Below are 26,318 nucleotides of genomic sequence, written 5' to 3'. Positions count from 1 at the left end.
GACACCGTGGTACAAAGGCTGTCAGTGCTCTGAGATCCTCCGATAAAAGACACACAAAGGATGACGGACACACGCATGTAGGCACAAACTCGTTTGCCACGAACACACTTGAGATACAAACCCGGGTGTGAACCGCAGGTCAAAGACAGATGCTGCACTTCAAAATGAATTCACTGACTCAAAAACACTCAAGAGACCAACTTGACTTTTATACGTTTATCGTTCCTCATTCATGAAAGCATAAAGGGCACAACACTGAGCCACAAGCTGAATTCGTACACATTCCTCTTACATCAATCATCTGAGTAACATCAAGCTCTGTGAAGAAAATAGAATATGAATTTACTTTAGAAAATAATAATACACATGGCACTATACAATATATAACTATTACACTTTGTTGTGAAAACTAAAACCGGAACTACATTTACAGCAGGTGCAGTGGTTGCATGACGACTTTGACATTTTTCCCCAAAAACTTTTAAGTTGTCACTCTTATTTAGTGACTTCTCTGACCAACTATTAAAAATCAAATCAAATCAAAATAAATGTAAAAGAATGACGCACACCGTGATCCTCATTTTAACACCATTCTTATTTCTCAGTGTTGGTAATGATTTGGGATCCTAAAAACAGATAACTGTGGTTTGTGCTCACAATGTCAGCACACCTTAATAAGATTTGTTTTTAAAATTGTGATTTGCAGTCACACTGGTGGGTGAGCGACAAAATGCTGCAAATGTGCAGTGACAATCAAATTTTGTGTACACTATGAGCATCCATGTTTATTTGCACCACGAGAACATAAATGTTGCTTCTGTGACCAACCGGTGATATGAAACTCGGGCCTGTAGCGTAGCTGCGCACAGGGTAGGCACGTTGCCATCGGCTGGAGCTTCAGGTCGAGTTTCGGTTTAATCTCATTTTAATCTTGGCAAATAAATACAACTACCTTATTGGTGTACAGTGAGAAGAATGGCAAAGGGAAGATGAACAACATACGAGGATCATTTGTATCAAACAACTGGGAAATGTAAACGTGGTTACGCCTAAAAAAATTCTAGGTACGGTGATGCCTTAACTTTTGAGTTTAATATCTTCCGTGACTACGCTTTTATCTGACAATAATTTATCGGACATCGCTAATCATCTTTCCCCAATGAAATAAATGGAAATGCCAATAATGTTTCAAGCCCCGACCACACACACACACACACACACACAAAGGTTTTTCAACGAGAAAAATGGCACTTTACAGCATCAACATAATGAAATAGAATGTAACGAAAGAGGTTCAGCATCAAGACATCATGCCTGGATTCAATGGGCCTCCTTTCTGGTGTGCGTGCCTTGGCCACGAGGGGCGTACAGAATAAATACAGTACTGTACTGTACAGAAAATGACGGCCACAACTAATGCCGAGTTCGAGGAATGTAGGAGGTCAAAATTTTGCGACCTCCAACCGGAGGCAAAGACCGTGGAAGGCAAAATATAATTTACAAGACTATGAACATATATTTTGCTTTATTTATTTAATATCTCATTAATTCAGTTATTCAAAATAACTTCAGGGAACATGGAACTAGGATTTTGAGAGGGAATAATTAATCATTCTCCCATCCATTTTCTAAACCGTTTATCCTCCTGAGCAAAACGCTGCTTGTTACCAAATTTGTAGCCAATTTTGGCCGCGACTGAAGAAAAAATAAATAAATAAACAATTGGCCGATCTGTATGTCAAAACACCGCTTAATCAGGTCACTTGTATGTGGAAGGACTTGCGTTGCAATGCCGTGAAAAAGAACTGTGTCGTGTAAATGCAAATCTGCATTTTGGGATTCAAGCCAGCTCACAGTGGCTAGCAGCATGTGAATATGTGTGCGCATGCGTGTTTACGCGCGTGCATGGCCTGATGTATCAAATCGCTTGGCGTGGAAACTGGTGTCAACAAGACATACACACTTGTGTTCCTTGTATTTGCTGTCAGTGCTTCAACTATTTCAAGTACAGCATGTGAATGACCTAAACACCATTTCAAGTCTTGTTCTTCATGTAGGAAATGTCAGAGTCAAAATGCACCGGAAACAGACCACAAACACACGACAAAACAGCATCACCAGAGGTGGTTACAGCAAGGCATGATGGGAAGGGGGAGACCTGGTCATTTGCTTCGAATGTGTATGTGTGTGTGTGTGTGTGTGTGTGAGATGCAGGCATACTGCCTGTTTGGTGTGTTTCTCAGAGGTCCATGTTTGTGCTCCAGTATGCTACCACTGCGTGTGTATGTTTTATAGTGCTCTTGGAATGATGGTGAAGGGGAGGATGGGGCTGCTGGCCTCCAGCTCCAAAGCGGTGAGGAAACACTCGGTGGCGGCGGCGGCGTTCCCTTGAGCCTGCAACACCTCACCAAGGCTGTTCCACACGTCATGAGCCGTACTGAGTACAAAAAGAGATATGTCAAGTAGTAGAGAAAATGACATATCGATGTGTCGAATGATGTATAGCGGTAACCTTAAAATCGGAACCAAATGGTCATACAATTTGGAGCTGAACTGAAATTGGACAGGAAACAAAAACGGACTCGGTTGTGTATTTTACCAGGCTTGAAACTTAAATAACATTCAGGCATGCTTAAAAAAAAACAACCGCCACTACACGGAGTATCCCTCCCAATGACATGATCAGAATGGCTGGGTGATGATGCTGAGCCACTTTACAAGTGATGGCCAACGTGTGGCCCCCTGAAAACACAATCATGCGGACACAGCTGGAGATAAGAAGTCCTTTACCGCCATCTTGTGGTATTTCTGAGTACAGTCTAAAACAGGGGTGGGCAAACTTTTTGGCTCGGGGGCCGCATTGACTTTTAAAATTTGACAGAAGGGCCAGGTCAGCACGAGCTATGGTACATTAAAAAAAACTGCATTTGTTGACAGTCCATATCAAACATCAACGGAACAAAAGCATGAAAGTACGGTATTAATATACTTTTTCTAAATGACAAAAGTGTTGTTGATGACCTATTTTAGCCTGTGCATCGCTGCAGATGGGTTGTGATCAGACCAGTAGAAGTAGAGCGATACAGAGGTACTAGGTGGTCGAAAAGATTGCCCCGCCCCCCCGTGTTCTGCAACTTCACGCCAATGCGCCACCTGGCGGTGAAATGCCTGTCATTACAAGTCCAATTGAAATGAATGCAATCATTCCCATCGAACCTTAATTGTGGACCAACCTTCGGCGGGCCGGATTAAAAAGACCAACGGGCCGGATTCGGCCCGCGGGCCGTAGTTTGCCCACCGCTGGTCTAAAACCTCTGTTTGGCAGAGCGTCAATTCCTGTCAGAATTTAGTGGCAGGGCTTGGGCTTGGCCATTATCCCGGCGGACAGCAGTGCTTGCCTGGACACCGACATGCAGACACCTACCTGTTGACCTGCACGGCATCCCTCAGGACTTTTTCCGACAGACTGTAGCGTTGCAGCTGGTGGAGAATAAGACCCTGAGGATGGCAGAAAATTTGCATATTGACTTTGTCACATCTGCGATATGCATACATGTTAAGTACCATATTTCTTGCTGGGAATGTTTATCTACTCAACTTACAGGCTTTTATTTTAAGTTTCACACTATTTATATTCATCAGCATGGGGGATAATCAGTCTGTAGCATACCTAACCTGATCCAAGTGTAACACATGGTGTTTAAAAAACAAACAAAAAATAATAATTACAGCTAACCGGTGGCACGAGCCGCTATTTCTTTGCCATGGCGTTTATTTGAGGTGAAGCGTATTTGTTTGAGAGGGAGACGCATCCGCGCATCAATTGAGGCGACACACCCAATCTAGCTATGCTTGTTATGAAAATCAAAAACTAATCAACTGACTCCCGCCAAGCTTGTGTACGGGCCACTGCCTAAACATTTGCGAGAGATATCTTTATCATGGTTGTCGACAACAAATGGAGGGAAATAGGCGATCACATTACACAACATTTCCAAGTATACAACCATTCATACATACAGTAGATTAACCTGCAGGAAGTGAAAAGTCTTCAATGAATCTGACATGCTTGTTTTTGAAATGAGGGAGGAAGCCAGAGTACCGTAACCAGAGGACAACAAGCATGGGCAAGAACACCGTTTCCAAACTAAGCTGGCAGTGGACCCTACCACAATCTATATGCATGATTGTTTGTTGCCCTTGCCGTTCAACACAGTGGCTAACTGGGATGAAACTTAAAAAGTACGGCAGCAATTGTAACGTCGTGTTTCACAGCAGCTGGAAGGTTCATGGTTTAGCTCTCGGCCCCCTTTCAGAAATCCCGACGCATCTTTGAGCGACATAATCAATCTCAGTTGCTCTGAGTGCCGGATTGTAATTATGAGGAAGAGCTGGTGGGGAGTTCTCCGAATTGCATACAGCTCTATCCCTCGGTGAATGAGACAATCTTTAAAGACTCCCACAGGATGCAGGCTAAATTACATAAGGGCCTGCAGACACTTCAGGCAAAAAGGGGACACATACTTGAACGGAAGTTAAAGACAATAGCGCAACCGAGTGCGTGTGTGTGTGTGCGCGCAAACATATATTACCAGTCTCTGCATGGTTTTGACATGCGTGGGGTTGATGGACAGCGCTTCTTCATACCAGCGCTTCGCCTCGTCTATGTTGCCCCTCAGCTCTGCAATCTGCCCCCTCATAAACAGGACGTTATGCGATGTGGGAAAGAGGTTGGCGGCTTCTTGAGTGCAGGCTGACGCCTCAGCGGGCTTCGACATGCCGATGTAGACCTCAGCTGTTGGAGACAAAGATGGGAAGGAATTTAAAAATGTGATTTTAAACAGCGAGCAGTAAGGCTAACATTCCAATTCAGTCTTGTCTTGGATCAAGTTTATTTTTCTGTTTCGCCCACGTTAGGGTTCGTTGTGGCTGTTGCTCTTCGTGGCATACGTGTGCATGTATGTGCGTCTCTCTCTACACCAAGGGTGGCCAACCAGTCAGAGACGAAGAGACAATTTTTTTACTAAATGACAGCAAAGAGCCACATCATACCCTTCCTCGCGCACGCGCGCGCGCACACACACGCACGCACACACACACACACACACACACACACACACACACACACACACACACACACACACACACACACACACACACACACACACACACACACACACACACACTTTTTTGGCCAAAGATCGACTTTTGAAGCGACCAACTTCTCACGAATGACCCGATCGCGCACGTGCAAGCATACACACACACACACACACACACACACACACACACACACACACACACACGCGCACACACACATACACGCGCGCGCTTGCACGCGCGCACTCACGCGGCTGCCCAGCAGTGCACTCGCGCACATATGCACGCACACCACTATGAGCAACAGTTGGAACGGGCCGAAAATGAATGAAAGCTCAAGACACAACCAAACAAACCTTTTTTTTCCCCACGCATTTCCTCCTCCCACCCCTTGCGGTCGACTTGGGACCAGTTCGCCGGCTCCCGGTCGATTCTGATCGACGTATTGGGCACCCCTGCCTTAAAATCAGAGGTAATTCGCTGACTAGCTTAGCACTTAGCGCCGTTGTTTGCGCTTGAGCGGTGATGCAGTCACCTGATTGGTTGCTCTCTAAGTCAATCAAGTAACGGGATTGATGATAGGCAGACGGAGTACGTTCTGTGAAGTTGGCGCCATGTTTGAATGGCATCGCCGCTGCCGAGGCGTTTTCGACGCTTGTCGTGTGAGAGCCTGGGAGCCGCATTCAACCAGCCAAAGAGCCGCATGCGGCTAGCGAGCCGCGGGTTGGCCACCCCTGCTCTACACACACACACACACACGCGCACGCACACACGCGCACACACAAACTTTTTAAACCAATGAAATCCTTGAAAAACCGAGTATGAATCTCCAATAAGCATTTTCCACGAAAAACTAAATCTGTTACTAAGTGAAACCACAGGTGCTGAACGGTGAGTTTGTGAGGGGTCCACTGGACTGTGACTCAAGTAACAGTAGATGTAAGTACCTGCATGCAGCCAGATCTGAGCCAGAGTCAACCAGGGGTGCAGGGGACCGTGCTTAGGGGCACTACTCTGCAAGGAGGAAGCCACCTCAGACAATGCCTGCTCCACACGACTTGCCGCTATGGATGTAGCATGCACAGAACCTGGAAAGAGGCGGTTAGATACAATTATCACAAGAGATTCTTTCTTAAAATTAAGGAGAAGGCAATTTAATGAAGTCGCCATGTGCCATGGTCTTACTCAAAATTCCAACCGAAGTGTACTGCGAATGTTTTAAAAACATATTAGCGGGGGAAACGGAAATTGTTTGAATAAGCTCACCGTGGCACACAGTTTCCTATTTGTGAACTTACAGCCTTTCATCAGTACACAGCATTTCACACACTGCAACACACCTCAGTGTTAAGATGAAGTGAGCTCATTTCTGCACCCCACCATGCAGCCACACCAAATACATTGTACAGAGATTAGTAGGTGAAACAAGTGCTCTTTTGTTACAGCAGGTGAGATTGCATCGGGCACACAAAGTAGCCGCCATTTTGAAGAATGATTCAGTGGCGTTTAAAAAAACACAACTAAATCTCGTCGTAGTTTTGGTGGCCCGTTTTAGGCGAGGAGAACAGTATTATGGGAAGTGAATCAAACAGAATCACACTCTAAGCAGAAAAGATTACGCTGTTGGACTTTTGTTCAGCTTTACCAAATTCTTCCATCATGCCAGTTGGAGATGGTAGCCAGTAGCCCCGTGACTGATCAACGTTGACGAAGCAATCTTTAGCGCAACTACTGCTTTTTATGTTGGCAGGTTATAACTTACCCATACCCGTTGACTTGAGAGGAACATACTGTTGCATATAAAGGAGTTTGAGTTGGGCGTTGTGTGACCGGTGTTGTGTCTTTGAGTCCATCGGTTTACGCTCTTCGACAAGGAACACAAAGTGAGGATGACGCTCGCTTGTCAAGTTTTCAAGTTGCATTTTTTTAATACTTGTGTAAGAGTTGTGGTAAATTGAGGATTCTTCCTATTCTGGAGCTATGCGCACTGTCGTTTGTGACGAATTGAGGTTTCCAGATGTATTTCTATACTTTCCACTTGACACCATTTCGTCCTTTGCATTTCCAAACAGTGACACTTGTAGCACAGACTCACACGTAAATGTTTGCGGCTAACACAAAAACACATGCAAAAGCTGCTAAATCAATTAAAGGAATACACTGACTCGGGGAAAAATTTTTGGTTAGTTTTGGTTTAGTGTCCTTTTTTTTTTTTTACCTTTCTCTGTCTTTTTTTTTGCAGTGAAATGTATTTGAATAGATGGTTGAAAGCATAACAAATCACTTTCATATTCATATCCAATGCATGGGTTGAATTCCAAATTCCTCAACAAACTTTCAACACTGGATTGTTGAAAATCAAGATAGAATTGCTAATCAATTTGAAAAAAAAAATCATTTTTCATTTGGTTGTGTTAGAAACATAGTATCATGTAGAGCGACATCTTTCTGAATCAGATCCTCCATTAAGATCTGAATCCATCTTTCACCACAATCTAAGAAAATTAGAAAAAAAAATCACTCACAAGTGCTACACCATACAGGCATGAACGAAATAGAGTATTCTACACTTTGTTTTTTTCCATAACAACATCGAAAAATTACATCAAAGCATTTCGTAATTGGATAGTGCTTTTTTGTTTTTAAATCAATAAGTCACTGTATTCCTTTAAAACAAATACAACTACAGTACTGTAACTGAATCTGCACAAGACCTCTCATTGTGCAGCAACCAGCTGAGAGCAAGTAAAAGCTGATGACGTGGACACAACAGCCACTTTATTTGGTACACATGTTTAACTGCTTCCCGCATCAAAAGTGTCATCAGCCAATCTCATGACTAAAGCTGAGTGCATTCAAAATGCACTGTTCAACGAAATGGGACTTTGGCCATAATTGACGGGAACTTACTCATACCGCAGAAGAGTGGCCAGGTGACTAGATCGACAGTGTACAAGTTTGAAGAAAATAATCTTGAACAACTGTTATTCATGCTCTAGGCCAGGGGTCGGCAACCCAAAATGTTGGAAGAAACATATAGGACAAAAAACAACAAATATGTCTGGAGCCGCAAAAAATTTAAAAGCCTTCTATACAACTTACAATGAAGGAAAAACATGCTGTATGTATGTAGGAGACTGGACTGTCTCAGAATTGTTTATGTTATTCATTCCTTTGGTGTGAACGCCCCCATAGAATTTATTTTGTGATTTCCTCGCTTGATTTTTTGTTTTGGTGCATTATTTTCGCTTTTCTTAGAGTCAGTGAAGTTATCATGAATTTCCATTTTTCGGAGGCTGTCTTTGAACGCCTCTCGAGTCGAGAGGAGGCACGGAGTCGGACGCAGACGTGTCTGTGTTTGTCGAGACCGTTAAAAGCATAAATAAAGTGTACATTTTAAAAAAACAACACCACAGCTCTCCTTTTTCGGAGCTGCAACATTTATCTATATCTATTTGAGCTATGTTAACCGACTAGCAAAATCTTTTTCCATTTTCAAACTTTTTTTTTGTAAAGCTCCAGTGATCCACTAGATGTCGCTAAAGAGCCGCATGCGGCTCTGGAGCCGCGTGTTGCCGACCCCCGCTCTAGTCCAACCTTGAAGTAGAAGAGACTACTGTTTGAGAGAAATTGAGTTGTCCCTCAAGTCTCATGACAACATTGATGTGATAGGGGTCAGAATTTGGTTGCCGAGAACCGAATTATCCATTCTTGTTTGTATGAACCCCGAAATAAAAAAAGGATCGAAATCTCTGGAGAATGGTGCCATGAAAATAACGCTGCCGACAACCATGCATTTACAAAGTGTACCTGATAAAGTCACCATGTGGACAAGAATGACAATCTCACCAGGGGGGAAAAAAAATGAGGTAACTACAACAAAGGATGGGAAGTAAGCAATAAATGGAAAAACGTAAGGTCAGATGGAGGTTACTTGGCTACTTACAAACAGAAAACATGGAAGAAAAACCAAGCATTTTAGCGTCCTGAAGGCCGCCTTAAAAAAAAGAAAAAAGAAACGAAGGGATGGAGGGAAAAAAACCCAGAAATGCAGTTGTTAATGATTAAAAGAGAGAAACGAGGTCAAGCACAGACAAATCATTGTGGAGGAAAAGAAAACCTAAAAGTGCATCACGGTGTTTTTTCTTTACAAGGGCCTCAAGACACGAGCCTTACGTTCATTTAATCTGATAAACACATTGCACTAATTGGCTAACATTTGCTATAAACAAAAAAAAATCAGGTCAAAACGTAATAAGAGAGAAATGCTCAAGACTTCATAAAATGCTCAAAAAACAAAGTGTCATATCTTCAAATGTGTTAAGTTCTTATCAACACTGAGCATGCCTGTGAGGTTGAAATAAGCAAGTGGTCAGTCAAGATCCCTCACTGGAGCACATTTGCTTTTTGAGGCTTCACTTTTCAAATCAACGGTTAAATAAAAGACATCGCATGTATGGCAAACTGTTGAATCCAGTGCTCCATGCTGGCTCATGGTGTTGTGCTAATGAGGGGACACCAAGTGTCAATTAAACAAGCCGGCCTAATTATTTCTGAGAGGCAGATCGGAATTGCAATGGCAATTTTCACAAGTGGGAGACTCCAAAACTTTTTTTTCCCCCAACCAATGAATGAAATCACAAGAAATCTCACTGCATTATTTGGGAAAGGCCACAGGGTATATCTTGAAGCTATCGTGATCCCAATGTGGGGTTTTCTATCTACAATAATTTAGACATTCATCATTTCGTCCATCCATCCATTTTCCAATGCGCTTTGTCCTCACAAGGGTCATCATTTGAAAAATTTGATTTGATCAACTACAGCGTACCAAATGTAGTTCAAGACTTAGACTTCAAAGGATATTTAGCCCCTTGTGGATGTGAGTCCACAAAGTACGTGTGCCTTTTTGTTGAATCAATTGTCTTCATAACGTTTGGCTTTCATTTATTGTTTTGCAATGCCATTTGTATTTTTATGTTTCATGTCGATGTTCGTGACTAGTTGCCAATGAATAACCCCTGTATTTAATGGACTTAATGTTGTGCTTCATGCTACATCCTGAGGGAGCTACATATGGATCAATATTCAGATTTCTTGGATGTAGTATTTTAAATGTTCTGTAAAGCGCTTTGTAACAGCTGCAGCAGTTGTGAAGGCGCTATCTAAAGGCTTCATTGTATTGTATTCCCTTTAGCGTAGTGCCATCTAGTGGATGCATAATGCAATCGCAGGCACTATTGTAGCTTCTATTCTATACGGCTTATAATGCAGTGCACCCTATACTTGAAAACCGTTTTAATATAGGCCATTCATTGAAGATGTGCCTTATAATCCGAAGCGCCTTCTCAAGCAGAAAATACGGTATAGATATCTCATTCTCTTCAACTGCGAACTTGCTGTCTTCCTTCACCAGTGAGTCACTCTGTTGTCGTTCTGATGCTTTTGTATTTCCTAATTCTTCTCGAATCAATGTTGGAATGTTAAGGAGCTTTCGCACTGGAATGATCCACGGCATGCTGTCGGCGTTGAACAGACGACTCAATTTGTGGACTTTACGACTCCACAATGACGTTAAGGGCGCAATGTCAACTAGTCGCTCATCATGTGTTTTAGGCTGGAGGAGGAGGCAGATTTGCTTGCGCCAATAGACGAGTACGCATTCATTACAGTAATCCCTCGTTTATCGCGGTTAATGGGGACCAAAACCACCCGCGCTAAACAAAAATCCGCGAAGTAGCGTTCAATTAACATACAGTTAAAAAAATTATTATTTTTTTTTAAAGTCCGCAAACGGTTCGCGAGAAGCTGCAAAACAACAGCGAGTCACATAGAGCAACATATACAGTACTGTACTCCATGTATATTTAAAAAAAATAAACAATTTTTTTTAATATGTTTGAAAAAATCCGCGATGCACTGAACCTGCGATAAACGAACCGCAAAGTAGTGAGGGATCACTGTATTCTAGTTGTCTTCGACGGTATTTTTAACTGCACGGCTTAAGGTGAAGAAAAATAAAGGGAGTGGGGGGGAAAAAGCCACAGCCCAGCAGGATTTTCAAGAACTTTTTATCAGTGATGACATTACCGTATTTTCCGCACTAAAAGGCGCACCTAAAAGCCTTCCATTTTCTTAAAAGCTCACAGCGCGCCTTAAAATAGGATGCACCTTGTGTATGGTCATTACGGTAATATGTCAACCCCAAAATGGCTCCTTGCTAGAGACATGCTTACAACGCAGAGTTCAAACTTAAGGCGATCGGTTTCGCAGTTGAACACGGAAATAGAGCAGTGGCAAGAGAGTTCTACGTTAACGAGTCAGTGTTAAAACTTGCTGTTGCTTAAGTGAACTGTGTCACCGCTTTATTAAATAAATTTTACTGACATCTGATTATTGCTATATAAATCAGGGTGTAGTGTACTGTTCTGTCGGCATTTGCTTGACTGTAGCGCCATCTAGTGGATGCATTGTACATTGCGTCTTAGAATGCGGTGCGTCCAATATCTGAAAAAAATTAAAAAATTACAAAATAGACCATTCATTGAAGGTGCACCTCATAATCCAGTGCGCCTTTTAGTGTGGAAAATACGGTATGAGTGTCAAGTTAAAAGTCGCTTGAAATGTTATAGTTAATAGCAGCTTTACAGATGCCACCTCTGGTGTATCGGCTGTGTGTTGTAAATAGGTCTGCCTTCCAGCCCCTGTTTGTATTGGTCATAAGGAAGGTATATATTGCCACTAATATAGAACGTTATTGGGTAAACGCAGCTGGCAATCATACAGGGTCCCTAAACTAACCCCTGAAATGCTTTCTGTCCTTCCATAAGAGTGGGGGCCACTTTTTGAGTCAACTGACACTAACCGAGCAATGAAACAGAACGTATATGCGACAGGGAATGACACTACCGCCTTCCGACTTCTTTCCTTGTTTTAAGAGACTGTCTTGTTGCATCAGCTTTTGGGCGCGTTTGTTTTCTGTCAGTACTGTTTCGAGAAGTTTGCAATCCGTCCGTTTGCTATTTGGCGTGAACTACTGAACTCTCCTATTTTTGTATTTGAACAAAATTGCACAGAGCACCAGAGAAACAGGTTTGACAAGATAAGAGATGATCTACGCTCAAGTGCAATGTGCTCTTTTGGGGGGCATCACAGTCCACACCATGCTAGAAAGCTCAAGTGAAGCGAGTAGCACGTTACAGCTGGAGGAAAGCTGACGAAGAGCGACGTGGTTGGAAAAGGAGTGAGTCCTGGCTTTGGTGGTCATCATGGGAGGAGGCAAGGAGCAAGATTTTTTGGGTGGAGGAGGAGGCTGAAAGATGAAAACCGGAGAGGAAGGGGAGAACTGTGGGGAGGAGAGCGTGGATACGGTGGAGGGGGAAGTGGGGGAGACTGGTTCTGAACCAGTGTGTGAGGAGGAAGAACCTGAGGCTAAAACAGAAACAGTAAAAAAATAAATAAACCAATGGAAGCAATTCCTAAAGGAAAGGAACACAAAATAATTGTCAATCGAAAGACTGAAATTGAAAACATAAAAAAAATATATTCACAGACTTTGTCACTTTCAAACTTTGAACTGTGAACTCTTTCAAGGGACCAAACAGGTGAAAATCTGAAGGGGCAAGGTCTGGGCTCTAAGGGGGGATGAGGGAGCAGTTCCCAACACAGCACGTTGATGGTCCGTGCCGTTTGGGCTACTGTGTGAGGCTTTGCGTTGTCATGATGCAAGATGACCCCTTCAGACTGATGACACTTGCGTTTGTTCTTTATGTCTTTCTTGACCTGCCTCAGCAGTTCACGGTAGTTGGCACGAAGTTTGGAAGTGACGATGAAGTCAAAAGTGTTGTGAGCGACTGGTTGTGAAGTCAGTGCAAAGATGTTTACGCTGAGGCGATATGGAAGCTTGTGCACAGATGGGAAAAGTGTGTGACAGTGCTGGGAGACTACGTTGATATTTTAAACGTTTTTTTTTAAGTAAGCTTCTATCCGTATTACAAGTCCTTATACCAAAAAAAAAAATTCACCGTATTTATTGAATGACTCTCGTAGATAAGGAGGGAGATGAGTGTTATCTGAAAATGGCTTTCTGAAGTATTCCTGTGTCCATGTGGCACACAACGATGCCGCCTTAAGAAATCAAAGGTCACGAGTATTCAATGTTCACCTGTGAAATGTTGCAATCAGGTGCTTTTTTTTTTTTTTAAAAACAAAGTTATTATTATTATTATTTTTTTTTTAAGTACTCCTCAACTTTTTTTGTCCAAGCTTTTTGAATGTGTGGTAAGCATCAAATTCAAAATGAGAGAATATTTACAAAATTAATACATCAATAAATACATATAACGTTCATCAGTTTCAACATTAAATTTTATATATTCTTCTTCAGGTATTAAACTGAATATAACTTGAAAAGTATTTGCATACCATTATATTCAGTTTTTATTTGACGTTTTAAATGTCCTACTTTCACTGGAATTGGAGTTTGTCATGAAGGTTTACTGAAAGTTAATGAAATCCAGGCATTGCTATTTTGTGGTATAACAGAAATATTCTTCTTAAATAACTAATGAAACTTGCTTAATTTTCTCACTGTAACAATTTCCGTAACTCTCGATTAGACTTCTCCATCTGGCGACAGGTGTTATGTCCAAATTTTTCTGCACCCTTCTCCAAATTTGTGCCTCGAGACGATCCTGCTCTGAATTTACCACCAGGTGGACTCCAATTAAGATACAGGAACCTCTAAAGGATGATGAGTGGAAACATGATGCACCTGATCTCAATTTTGAGCTTCATGGGAAAGGCTGTGAAGTTATGTATTAGTGATTTGTTGTGAATTGCTTATTCGTAATAAATGTACCAAAAAAATAATGTTCTCATTATAGGGTGTTCTGTATAGAATTTTGAGGGGAGGGGGAAATGTATTCTATATTGGAATGAGGTTATTATCAGACATAAAAAGTGGAAAAAGAAGTGCTGTAAATAATTTCTGTATGCACTGTAATTGAACCTAACACAAATTCAAAACACTCTGTGCTGGTATTAGCAAAGCAGCCCCAGCACATAACCAAGCCTCCTCCATGTTTTACAGAGGGTGCAATGTCTTTTTTCCTTCTGTGAACTCTGATCTAAAGCCTAATGAACATGTATGGAAGGAGTTGAAACATACAATCTCGAGGAGGCACTTTCAAATCTGTAACAACAATTTAGATTACGAGTGAATATAGTTTAGTTTAAGTTTACAAAAATGAAAAACATTGCAAAGAATACATTAAAAATCAAGACCATTGAATTTGTGTGTGTGTGTGTGTGAGTGTGAGTGCGCGCGCGTGTGTGCACCTACCTGTATCTGGGTCACTGAAGTCTGGCAGAGTCATTGCATTTAGCTGTCGTCTGTCAGCTACAGCCCTATCCAATAAACTGCTACCACGCCCCGAATCACTGCCACAACAAACCACACAAACACACACTGGGTGTTCCATTTGACCACAACATTCAACCAGTCAAGATTCATGATGGAGCCGTACGCGTGTGTGCATACCTGGGATTGGTAAGGTTGTAAAAGCTTTTCCAGATCTGCAGCATGTGTTTGCAGGTGAGCAAAGCTTCTTCTGATCCTCTGCACATACTCTCCAACTTGACCTTGGTATAGAGCAAGCTAAAGGATGCCCAGCACATCCATAAACACGAGGTCAGATTGTGGCTTGAATGGGATGCATCATGCGAGTGTGGGTGTTGTGTGGGTGTGCCTCACTTGAAGTTCTCTGGATACTCAGATAGGGCCATTTCTATAATATTGAGACCATCCTGGTAGTGTTTCTGTGCTGAGAGAAGCAGGGCCAGCAGGTGAAGGGAGTGAACATCATCTCCTTGAAGCTGCAAGGCTTGTCGAACATAGCCGAGCGCCTCAGGAATCTACACCCACACACGCATGCGCACATGGACACACACAGAGACTACAGGTTTTCTCTACATTTGAGGGACACACAACTGGTTTTCATGTACATCCCTGACTTCATGACTCACATTCCTATGTCAAAGGTCAATGGTATGTGTGTGTTTACTTTAAACAGGCGCAGTTACCTGTCTGGACACAGCAAGCTGCAGTGCAAGGTAGAAGGCTGCTAGATGGTCTGTTGGAGACAAACTCTGAGCTCTGTCAACACAGAGGAAGTTTGCATGTTCAAAAATGTCATTCAAACGATTATTAAATGACAGATTGTTAGAAAGAATCCAATAGCGTTGGTCAAATTCCGAGTCGTGGTGGAAAAAGTTAGTTCTTACCATTTTATGGTCACCCATGTCTTCAGTCATAAGAGTAAGAAAACAAAATGAAGAAATATAGAACTTGATTTTAGATTCTATTTACTCAATAATCTCTTTTAATGGGCAAACATTGAAACAAGAGTTTCTTGTTGTCATTTGGAGCTACTGAGCTTATTTTATTACCCTTTTCAGTACAAATGCTTGAAGGGGCATCTGGAAAATTGTCTCTTGATAGATACAAATAGTACTTTATGGTTGCCTGTCCACGTATCAAGTGTAAAATTTCATGACCAAGTAAATGTTTTAGCTGGCTATATCCAAAATTGATAATGTACACTAGGTACTGTATTTTGAATTTTGTATTAATTTACACAAGCCCCAAAGCCGTGTTTCTCCACCCATCACGTCAAAGCCCAAAAGTAAGCAGAGCTGCAGTATTTAGACTGGCAAACCGTTAGCTTCTGATAAATCGGCACATACAGGGGCGCCTTGAGAAACAAGTGCATTGACTAAAAGGTTTGAGATACAAGATGTCACTTGACCATTTTTTTCATCTTGAGATACGAGCAAAATCTGAGCTCGATGAGCGCGGTTTATATCCCCACCGCTAGCAGGGGATCTGATATTTACCAAATACAGCCACCATTAATTCACAATATTGGTTACCTTGCACTTAAGGACAATAACACTTATATTGTCAACTGCCAACAGACTCTATGGCAGAAGGACAAAGATTACATGAGGTATGGGGTGTTTTGGGGGACTGAAACAGATTAATTGCATTTCCATTTATTACAAAGGAGAAAGATGATTTGGGATACAAATGTTTAGAAGTACGAGTGTGATCACGGATCACTGTACTGTACTTTAATATTCAGAGAGGTTGTCAACATAGGAGCAGGGGGTATGTTTTTGTGTTTATTCATGTGCCACATGCACATATTTGCACAGTAAGTGTAATTTGGTGCTTTGGTGCCTGATTCCACTGGTGAAAATACACTTTGAATTGGTCTCCGTGGGGCCTCCCTTTTATTTTTCAGACTCAGGGCAGCTTGATAAAAAGTATCGCTTTGCTCCTCCCCAGGTCATCATGGTTCAGAAAGTCAAACCAGTAACCGAATCATAATTTGGCTGTGGAGCAGTTAATTTTGAATTTTACACCAAATTCATGTGATCAGTATCGGCTAATCACACTCGCAAATGATCGTATCAGTATCAGCAGCATGTAACCCTTGATCGGAACACCCCAACTGAAAACCATTCTGAAGTAGACGTGGGTAGAAAAGAAGAAGCAGAAAAAGAAGGGGGAAAAAAAGACACCAAACCTCTGGAAGGCTCCCAAAGCTTTTCTTTGATACTCTTCCTGTGTGCTTCGCAATGATGCTATGGAGAAACGGACAGCAGGAGAAAAAAAAAAGCAGTCAGCTGCATTGCAAAATAAAACAATGGGTTTTATTCACCAATAAATGTCTAGAAATGTTCCTTTCTCTGTGCACAAGTTGAGTGGGTGGGCAAAATTACTATCTGACATGTGCACTGGCCGATTTTTTTCACACCACCGTGTGTAGGTTAAAGAATCAGTATTGATTCGATGTAATCGCTTGTGAGACTGGCGCTACAATTTCCATTACCGCGCACCGATTTCTCCATAAAAAGGCATTTGTTTCACGCATTTCAACGAATCCCAAAGGTTCATAGTGTAGGACAAAAGATTTTCGAAACGTTCTTAATCTTTATCCTCCGTTCAAAACGTTTGTATCGGAAAACTTGCTCAATGCAGAAAGTAACAACACATAATAACGTTATGAATCGTTGTTAATATTGAATCCAAAGTTCAATAAGAGAATGCTCCACAGAAAACATGCCTTGAAAACAGACATTCGGAGACGAGAGATGAACAAACACAGCACAAGTTGTTGAAATAGATCGTAAGAAATATATATCAAAGCCGCTGAAAATACAGGAGTCATGCTGGCCAGAGCTACGTGTGTGCCTCTGATCTTTTTGACGGTTATTGTCAACTGGATATATCATGAAATGTTCCAGATTTGTAGCGTGTATGTGTACTTGATCGATATGGATAAACATACAATACCGACTGCAGTTCCAAGCATTTGAGCACAAGGGTAAAAGTGATGAGAAGTGTCCTTTTCATGGTTCTTTGGGACATTAGTCAACTTATTAGCAAATTCATGATTTAAGTTATTATCATCGAGATTATTCGCTTGTATGGATGACTGTAGTTTCAATACGTTGCGCATGTTGCATAAAAGATTTGTGTTGGACATTTTTTTTTTTTGAAAGCAGATCATTATTTGTGTGTCGGCATTGTCTTCAGAGGTCCTACAATTGTTCACAGAATACACACACACGGTCAAGTACAAACATAAGGATGAGTCACAGATTTGTATGTCAAACGTGCATATGGACGATCTAAGCACAAATCTGTGTTAATTAGTAAGTGAAAAAAAATTAGTACATGAGGCCCAGAGTCTCAGACTTGCGGGACACATGAACGCACACACAGACTTACCATCCGTGGCTTTGAGGCTGTAAACCAGTCCAATTGCCAAGTGGCCTTTGGCTCTAAACTCGGCTGCTTTCTCCCCCATGTCGATCACCATTTTGGCAAAGCACTCACCCTCATCCAGCTAGGATGAATTTAATGAGGGAAAAAACACCGGTGATTTAGAAAGCAGACCTGGATGACGCTTCAGAGTTTGCGGCTTGAGCGCAGCTGTTACCCAGTGCAGGGGTCCAATGCAAAGTTTGACGGCCAGCAGCGGAATGGTGGGGTCATCTGGCTTTAGACGGATACACTCCTTCAAAACTTTAACTGCGCGAGCCGATTTCCCAGCAGCCATTAAAGAAAGTGCAAGCTGGTACCATAAGTGGAACTCCTCAAAGGCAAACTTCATGGCTCGCTCCAAACACTGAATAAAAAACACAAGGAGACATTTAGATGGAGCAATTGACAATGTAGTGGTTCACATATTGCAGCTAATTTTCATGCGGCTGGCACAGGCTTGATTCAGTCAATGGCTATTTACGATCACACTGTGAGGCAACCAGTACGTTGCAACGAGTGATGCTGGGGTAACTGTGTGCTAACTGGCGATGGTAGATTAAAAACACGTTAGCCACGCAGTTGAGCATTGTGGTGGATTGCTGCCTTTTACATAGACCACAGTTCAAATCCCAGTTAAGAACATGCACATTTTACTGCAGTGGTGTCAAACATACGGCCCGCGGGCCGGAACTGGCCCGCAAGGAGGTTCGATCAGGCCCACAGGATAATTTAAAAGTGAAAAAAGTGCATAAAAGACACGGAATTAATATTTTTCATGAGGTGCAATTCATGGAGTATCCACTAGGGGACACACTGTTTTGATCAGATTAGAAAACAACATTGTTTTGATCAGAGAAAACAACAGCAGCCTCAGTCCGTCCCTCAGACAGACCCGACACAGCAGACGCTATCAATAGCACTCTCACATTTACACATTTAATAGCACTCTCCTTAGTTTGTAAGGTGTAGGCAGGGATTACATTTTGATTTTATATGCATGTGTAAATGGTTTAAAACATCCTTTCTTTATATATCTCGTTTAATCTTCAAGTGCATTACTGCATTTTTCAATATCTTGTTAAAGTTTGTACAATCACTGGGATCAGTTTCAATGCATATGTGAATGATAAAAGTAAATTGCATATTTGTCGAAGGAAATGTAAGGTGCTTCATGAAATGTTTTGTAAAAGATATGTTCATTAAATTTCAACATTTTCCGAATGTTCTTGTGCTTCTTTAGACCAAAACAAAGGAAAGACATATTATTTTGATTATTTATAGCAAAGTACGGTATAATTTTAATGGTCCGGCCCACTTGACAACTACCGAGGCCGTATGTGGCCCACCATGTGAAATGAGTTTGACACCCCTGTTCTACTGGGTATGCTCAACCGTAATTCCAAGACAGTGTCTGTCTTAAAACGAGTGGGATGTATCAGGAAGGGCATCCGGTGTCAAAACTGTGCCAAACAATAAATTCATAATGGCGACACATTGACTCGAGAAGTCGTGAGTTCTTCAAAGATGATTGGTCCGGCATGGTGAAGAAGGAGCTGGGCTGAAAGGCGAAAATCTCGATTTACTGGTCAATCTATGTTCTTCCCTTCACCACATGGGCACGAGCTGCGGGTCGTGACCGAAAGATTAAGATCCCAGATACAAGCGGCCGAAATGAGTTTACTCCGCCGGGTGTCCGGCCGGTCTCTCAGTTAGCGATAGGGTGAGAAGCTCGGTCATCCGGGAGGGATTTAGACATGAGCCGCTACTCTTTCACGTTGAGAGGAGAGGGATCCCCTTGTAAGAGTTGGAAAAAGTGGTTCTGGAAAGGGAAGTTCTGGGCTTATTGCTAAAGCCTCTGACCCCGCGAGTTCAGTTTTCTACTAAATGTCATTTCACATATTTCACAGTTGTGTCTTATCGACATTTAGTGGATTTTTGGACAGTCTGTGAGTGTGGCTTTTTCATTCAGCAATCAGGATTACTGGTATATACAGTAGACTGAGGACTGGATTATTACTTGCCTCTGATAGCATCTCATACTGCCCTCTCCTGCCTAAAGCGATAGTCAGCAGGTCGTACACCACAGAGGCAGACTGTAGACTAATGATTCGATCATTATTGTGTTCCGGAATCCTGCTTAGGACAGCATCACGGTTAGCCTGAAATACACACATGTAGAAACAATTGTAAAGTTACGCTGAGAATGTATTACCGTATTTTCTGCACTATAAGGCGCATCAAAAAGTCTTCCATTTTCTTAAAACCTCACAGCGCCTTAAAATCCGGTGCGTCTTGTGTATGATCATTACGGTAATATGTCGACCCCAAGATGGCTCCTTGCTGGAGACATGCTTACAATGTTATAACTTGCTGTTGGTTCAGTGAACTGTGTCGCTGCTTTATTAATTAAGTTTTTGTTGCAGCTCTGAAAAAAGGAGAGCTGTGGTGTTGTTTTTTAAAACACACACTTTATTAATGGTTTTCACAGTCTCAACAAATACAGGTATCTCTTTGTCTGTCTCCGTGCCTTCTCTTCTTCCGTTCGACTCGAGAGGCGTTCGTGACCGCCTCCGAAAAACGTAAATTAACGATTCCTTCAATGAAACTACGAAAATTGAAAATAATGCATCAAAACAGAAAATCAAGCGAGGAAATCACAAAATAAATTCTATAGCCCCTCCACAGAATTTATTTTGTGATTTCCTCGTTTGTGAATACAGTACATAACAAAGGAATAAATAGCAAACCCTTCTGAGACAGTCCAATCTCCTACATTTTCCTGATATGTGATCGTTCTGTTGGAACTACGCTCAAGGAAATGCCAAAATTAATTCTGTAGGGGGGCTATAGCATTTATTTTGTGATTTCCTTACTTCATATTCTGTTTTGATGCATTATTTTCAATTTTCGTAGTTTCATTGAAGGAATCGTTAATTTACATTTTTTCGAGGTCATGAATGCACCTCAGTTGAACGGAAGGAGCATAGCTCCATCTAGTGGATGTATTGTAGATTGCATTTTACAATCCAGTGCGCCCAATATATGAAAAAAATTACAAAATAGGCCATTCGTCAAAGGTGCGCCTCATAATCCAGTGCGCATTTTAGTGCGGAAAATACGGTACTTTGGAGCAGAGTATGTCATTGGCACACGTCTTACCATGGACTCACTAATGAGGAGCAGCAATAATGCTTCTTCTGTGTTCTCCTGGGGACAAAAAAGACTGAGGGAGAGAAATGAGTAAAGAGATTCCAAAAGGGTGAGGGGAAAAAAAGAACAGAAAGATGAGCACATTGGCAATAGATTATTTTGAACAGCTGCTGATATTGCTCCACTCTCTTCCTACTTATTCTCTCCATTCACCACAAAAACATGATTGCTTACTTCTCTCCTGAGTACACGCGTGGGCGTCGGCTTAAGCTGTACTTCTTGCTTTGGACGTGTCCTTGTCGCGTGGGATCGTCCAGCGGTGACACTGTGGGCGGGTCTTCCACAGGAGACCAATAACTCTGTTCACACATTCCTCGGAGCAAGATCTCGGCAAGCTGTCTTGCTATGGTCTGAACATACACACGTGTGCATAGAGACACACACAAATACACTTATTTTCTGGCACCAAAGATCAGTCGAAGTCTCTCTCGCTATTTCTAATGTACTTCTTGTTTTAACCCGACTGTAATGTATTTCTAGAGCGCTTTAGAAAACAACAAGTGATGTAGAGTTCAACGGGAAGCCTAAACAAAGTCTGTCACCTAACAAAAGCCAACCTTCCAGCCTGCTCCATACCATGCGCAGGTTCTGTGTCGTCCTGGTCTCAACAGCTCGAAGAATTTCTCGAAATCGCCCGACACCTTGCGTCAGGTTTCTATGCATGAAAAAGAAACATGCGTGAGGCGCAATCTCAGAAAAAAAGCTATTTAAAAAATGGAATTGTGCAGATTTCTGTTTGTGCGTGAGCGAAAAGGGGAACGAATCACACACACGCAAAATCTTTTCTTGCACCAGTTTTCAACATGGCACATTCAGTCATCATTCATTTTCTGCTGAACCGAGCCATTTTTTTTAAAACTGCATATAAGAACAACAGCTCACATTTTAGTGGTTCAGCATTATCAAAACTGCATATTCACAGATTTTATTTAAGGGCGTGAGGGAGGAACTTTTCCTCTGTTATAATTTTCTCCACTTAGTATGTAGAATCTCAGCGAGTATTTACACCATAAAAGTGCTTTGGTCAACTAGTCACCAAAAGCGCATCATAAGTTATTTAATTAGATTGATTCAATCGATCAATGACTCGTAAATAATGATGTCAATGTGTGCCCAGCATCGATGTGCACTAGTCCAGCGGTGAGCGACGTAGCTGGATGGCAGGTCAGACACATCGATTAAATAGATATTTTGTTCACACCCCTAATATTTTAGCATAAAAAATATAATTTCAGTGAAAAGAGCTTCTACGTACTGGCGTACCAAGTAAAGAAACACACCAAAAATATTTGGGGAATTACCTATGTTCATGGAAATAAAATATAGCATCAACCTGACATCGGGTTGCGGTCTATATTTTTGAAAGGTAATTTACTGCATCCTCAGATAATTAAGTTCCCGTGTGAGTTTAAAAGGGCATTCAACTGTTATTGGCATCAGTCATTACTTGTCAGCACACACAAGGCAATGTAATAGCAGGTGCTGTCTTACCCGTTTTTAAAGTGAATGACATGGGCTCTCTGTAGGCCAGTCTCAAGGAAGTAACCCAGTTCCTGGTCCTGGGAAGTCGGGCCAGGCTTCGGGCTGCGATTTTGAATTCCAGCTGACAATGCCTGAGAAAAAAAATAGGAATTGTACACAATCATCACTCCAAAAGCATCACAAAGTTATAGGAGGTTGCAATGATGGAATTCCTCATTGTCATGCAGCATTCCAGAGCCAGTCATTTTTTGAATCTCATCATTTTGTTCTCCAATAGAATTTTGTTTTTAATTGCCCGAAAAGCACATGAACACATAAGCAAAATTGCTACTCGAATTAGCCTTACAAAACCTTGACCGCTGACTTTAAGACACCTCAACACAGTCCACAAACACACACCTTCTCAGCCTCCTGCAAGTACAGCAGAGCAATGTCTCCAGATTTTTCATAGCATGTGATGATTTCTTGCTCTTGCTCAGTTCTGTTGCGATTAGAGGAGGGAGAACCGCCGTTCTTATTGGACAGCAGCGGAGAAGCGGCTGGGACTTTCTCTAGACACAAGCCTGAGGGAGAGAGACGACACAGTGAGACAGGATGACATTAAAATAAAAAATAAAATTAAAAACCTGAGTTTCTTCAAAACTTCACCATTAAGCAACACAAATCTAGTGGCATTCCTACTCCCTCCATCTCTGATCTCAAAATCACCTACTGCCACCAAATTACAGATGATCCCTTGGGGAAAGATTTGTCTCAAAACTATTCACACAAATATTTTGGTGATTTTCACGTGTTTTGAGGATCCACAAATTTATGCCCAATTTACATGTTTGTTAATGTCATTTTCCAATATTTAAACTAGAAACGGGAGATGGCTCGCTCCTGTTAAATAGCAACAGGAACACTGCCACGAGGCGGATGGAGGTGTAATGGTCTTTACACGCGTGAATATCTGAGACCTTTGTATATGAATACTGTATCGTGAAACAGAGTGACGCCTGTCTCAATAATAAGCGTGCATGTCCAAAAACGCACAGTCAACACTTCACACACAGAATTAGAATTAAATATTTACAAATTCCGTCTTTAACATACGTGGCCAATAAAGATGATTCGGATTCTTGTTCTGAGGTCGGTGCAAATTCTAGTGCTTTGCACAGCCACTTTAGGCTGCAGCAAGTCAAACAACGTATGTCTTTCTGTTTTGTGTGTACCTTTCGTGGCATAGGCTTCTGCTATCATAGACAGCCTATACACTGGAGCTCCCACCAGCTGCATGTCGTCCAGATTCACCCTGTTATAGTGACCTGCAAAGAATCAACTCTATTATTTTACAACTCGGGGCATTTTCATTAAAAACGACAATATGTGATCAATTAATCTGAAAGTTAGCAGGGTGTTACCTAAAGCGTCTGTGTATTCTGCCTCAACATAACTAAGTTTGGCCATGAGCAGACTTGCTTCCTGGAGGTAATCAGCCTGCAAAGCAGACAATAAACATTAAAAAGATCAAACAGTGGTAAACTGGATGCTTCAAATATCACAACACGTAGCAACAAAAAGAAACTGCCACCAAAGTCTACAGCAGTGGTTCTGAACCTGGGTTCGATCGAGCCCTAGGCGTTCGGTGAATCGGTCTCAGGGGTTCGACGGAGCTTCTGCCATGGACGTCAATACATAACCGAAAACATGTCAATTAGTTATGACACGCCTGCTTGACCATCACTGGCTGCAGATGATCACATTACATTACTTGTCCAATCAGTGCTGTGGAAAATTTAGTCACTCAGTAGTCAACGTGTGACTGTCGTGATAGTACGTCATAAAATGAAAAAACAAACAAACAAACTTATATGTATGTCTTGAAATGTTATTTAATTTTTTTTCTGTTTTTAATACATGTGTTTTTTAGGTCTTGAATTTGTAAAAAGTCATATTTTTGTTTTTCACAAATGAAGGGTTCTGTGAGTGTGCATATGAACTGGTTGGGTTTGTCACCTCTAACAAGGTTAAGAACCACTGGTCGACAGTGTATATAGGTCTATGGTGTGTCCATTTGTGTGCCATGTGGCCTTGGGTGGTTACCTTGAGGTTTCCTCTGTCCAAAGCAGCAGTGAGGTGCTTCCTGACCTCCACCAGTTTTGGTCGTGGGCCTCTTGGACTCGCACCCTGTTTGATTGGATTCTCCTTCAGGTATGTCAGAAGCTTGCATTCCCCCAACAACAGCTCTCCGAGGTCATCTGTACACATGAAAATATTTGTTTGGAAGAAAAAAAAAAGTTCGTCATCATCATCATCAAACACTCTGCTTGATTGGATTGAATTATGGTGAAATTCATGATATGTTCAATCAATCTGGCAAATCTTCAATCTATTTAAAATGAATCAATGATGTTTTAATTTCCATGCCTTTAGTCAAAAACAGGACATTATTTCAAAATGACAGCTCTGATATTACACAAATAACTTAATTATAATTCAGTTACTGATTTGGTTTGTAAGATGTCAAAGAAATATATTATTTTGATTCAGCACAAAGAATTAGTCCAAGCATTCCAAGTAGTTGGACAAATTTAAATGATACAGGTAAATGAGTTATCCATTAACAAATAAATTTAATACCAATTAATTTGATAATTGATTAGTTGAGGATAATTGTTGCACCTCTCATATGATTAATTCATGTTTAAGAACATTCAAAAGTGGCGGTTGTAACAAATTTGAATCGCTGTGGACTAAGATTAAACGAGATGTCCACGACAGCAACCAACTGTTCGTATACACATACCAACCAGAATTATGACAAGTAATCCTATTGCTGATCCCAGTCGGTGACCAGCGCTCGTAGTTATTAAGTAAATAAAGGCAGCATTTTTAAAAGACATTGACACAGGCACATCTCCGGGATTTCCTTTCCTCCCGGTGGGCGTCACCAATACATATATTTAAAATATAAACTAGAAACGCTGGAGGATCTTAAATGAGCTACACATATCTGACGGGGCTATTGCACCTCCTCGCCCCGATTTAGCGACGTCCCTGCCTTTGATAAGTCAATATTGTTTGAGAATAACCTATAAAGACGTTTTGACATTTTCAGTTGGGCCACTGTGGTTTCACTTCTTTATGTGTACAAGATATTTTCGATAGACGCAAATTTGACAGTGGCGTATAGTATTACAGTGAAAATAACATTTAAAACATATACTGTTTCGCAGATCATACGTTCGTAACTCAATTGAAGTGGCGGGGAGTCTGCTGCATGGGGCAGTAAATGTGTGTCCGTTTGCCATTATTTAGGTGACATTTACATGATATTGATCACAGGACTATCAAATATTGTTTTGGTTTCCATGATTCAAGCACGAGTCATAATGTCGAGGTGTCGAATTACCCCACGTACGTTTTCCTGATTCAGGAAGTCCTGAGGATTCCGATAGAGAGGAAGGCCGCGTGTACGTTTGACGGAATAAATATACATCTTACCGTTTGAAATCAACTTAGCTGAGAGCTGTCGAACTAACTCCGGTATCTTATCCCATTGCCCCTCTGAACGGCACCGCTCTATCTCGGTCTCCAGTCGTGAGCCAGACTTCTTGGCCGTCATTTTGGTGCGCTGCTTCGGCTTGGACCAAAACAGAAACACCAAAGAATGGCTCTTGACGTGTAGCGGTCAAACTCAGTATACAGA

The 26,318-nt window shown here is 41.6% G+C and overlaps 1 protein-coding gene across 3 annotated transcripts; it reads right to left on the bottom strand.

Moving 5' to 3' along the window:
* Positions 1–201: 201 nt before the first annotated feature.
* On the bottom strand, positions 202–26,318 carry ttc7b (tetratricopeptide repeat domain 7B). Of its 3 annotated transcripts, XM_086127440.1 has the most exons (23): positions 26,114–26,318; positions 24,713–24,867; positions 24,031–24,106; positions 23,842–23,934; positions 23,027–23,190; positions 22,637–22,758; positions 21,722–21,800; positions 21,320–21,495; positions 21,095–21,158; positions 19,957–20,094; positions 18,111–18,299; positions 17,900–18,017; positions 16,692–16,749; positions 15,184–15,256; positions 14,855–15,015; positions 14,642–14,758; positions 14,444–14,541; positions 12,301–12,531; positions 9,047–9,097; positions 6,048–6,188; positions 4,593–4,795; positions 3,425–3,498; positions 202–2,437 (listed from the first exon to the last, which is right to left on the bottom strand). In XM_086127440.1, exons 1-23 carry the CDS (start codon positions 26,232–26,234, stop codon positions 2,290–2,292), a joined length of 2,850 nt encoding a protein of 949 aa, XP_085983566.1. In that variant the 5' UTR covers positions 26,235–26,318; the 3' UTR covers positions 202–2,289. The 3 variants fall into 3 exon arrangements, with proteins under 3 accessions (XP_085983566.1, XP_085983563.1, XP_085983565.1); XM_086127437.1 differs by lacking the exon at positions 12,301–12,531 and having other exon boundaries at positions 26,114–26,317; XM_086127439.1 differs by lacking the exons at positions 9,047–9,097; positions 12,301–12,531 and having other exon boundaries at positions 26,114–26,316.

The sequence above is a fragment of the Hippocampus guttulatus genome, chromosome 13 (genome assembly GCF_054856545.1).
Source record: "Hippocampus guttulatus isolate MCC_2025c chromosome 13, RoL_Hgut_1.0, whole genome shotgun sequence".
NCBI lineage: Eukaryota > Metazoa > Chordata > Actinopteri > Syngnathiformes > Syngnathidae > Hippocampus > Hippocampus guttulatus.
Note: the sequence above shows the minus strand (reverse complement) of the source record. Positions and strands in the feature narration are given on the sequence as shown.

Bases quoted from the DNA above. Each gene is read 5' to 3' on its own strand.
- ttc7b (XM_086127440.1), bottom strand. From the start codon at position 26,234: ATGACGGCCAAGAAGTCTGGCTCACGACTGGAGACCGAGATAGAGCGG. The intron at 21,496-21,721 runs GTATGGAGCAGG...GTGTATGTTCAG, and splicing joins CGACACAGAACCTGCGCATG to ACCATAGCAAGACAGCTTGC. The intron at 2,438-3,424 runs GTAGGTGTCTGC...TTTTGTACTCAG, and splicing joins GATGCCGTGCAGGTCAACAG to TACGGCTCATGACGTGTGGA.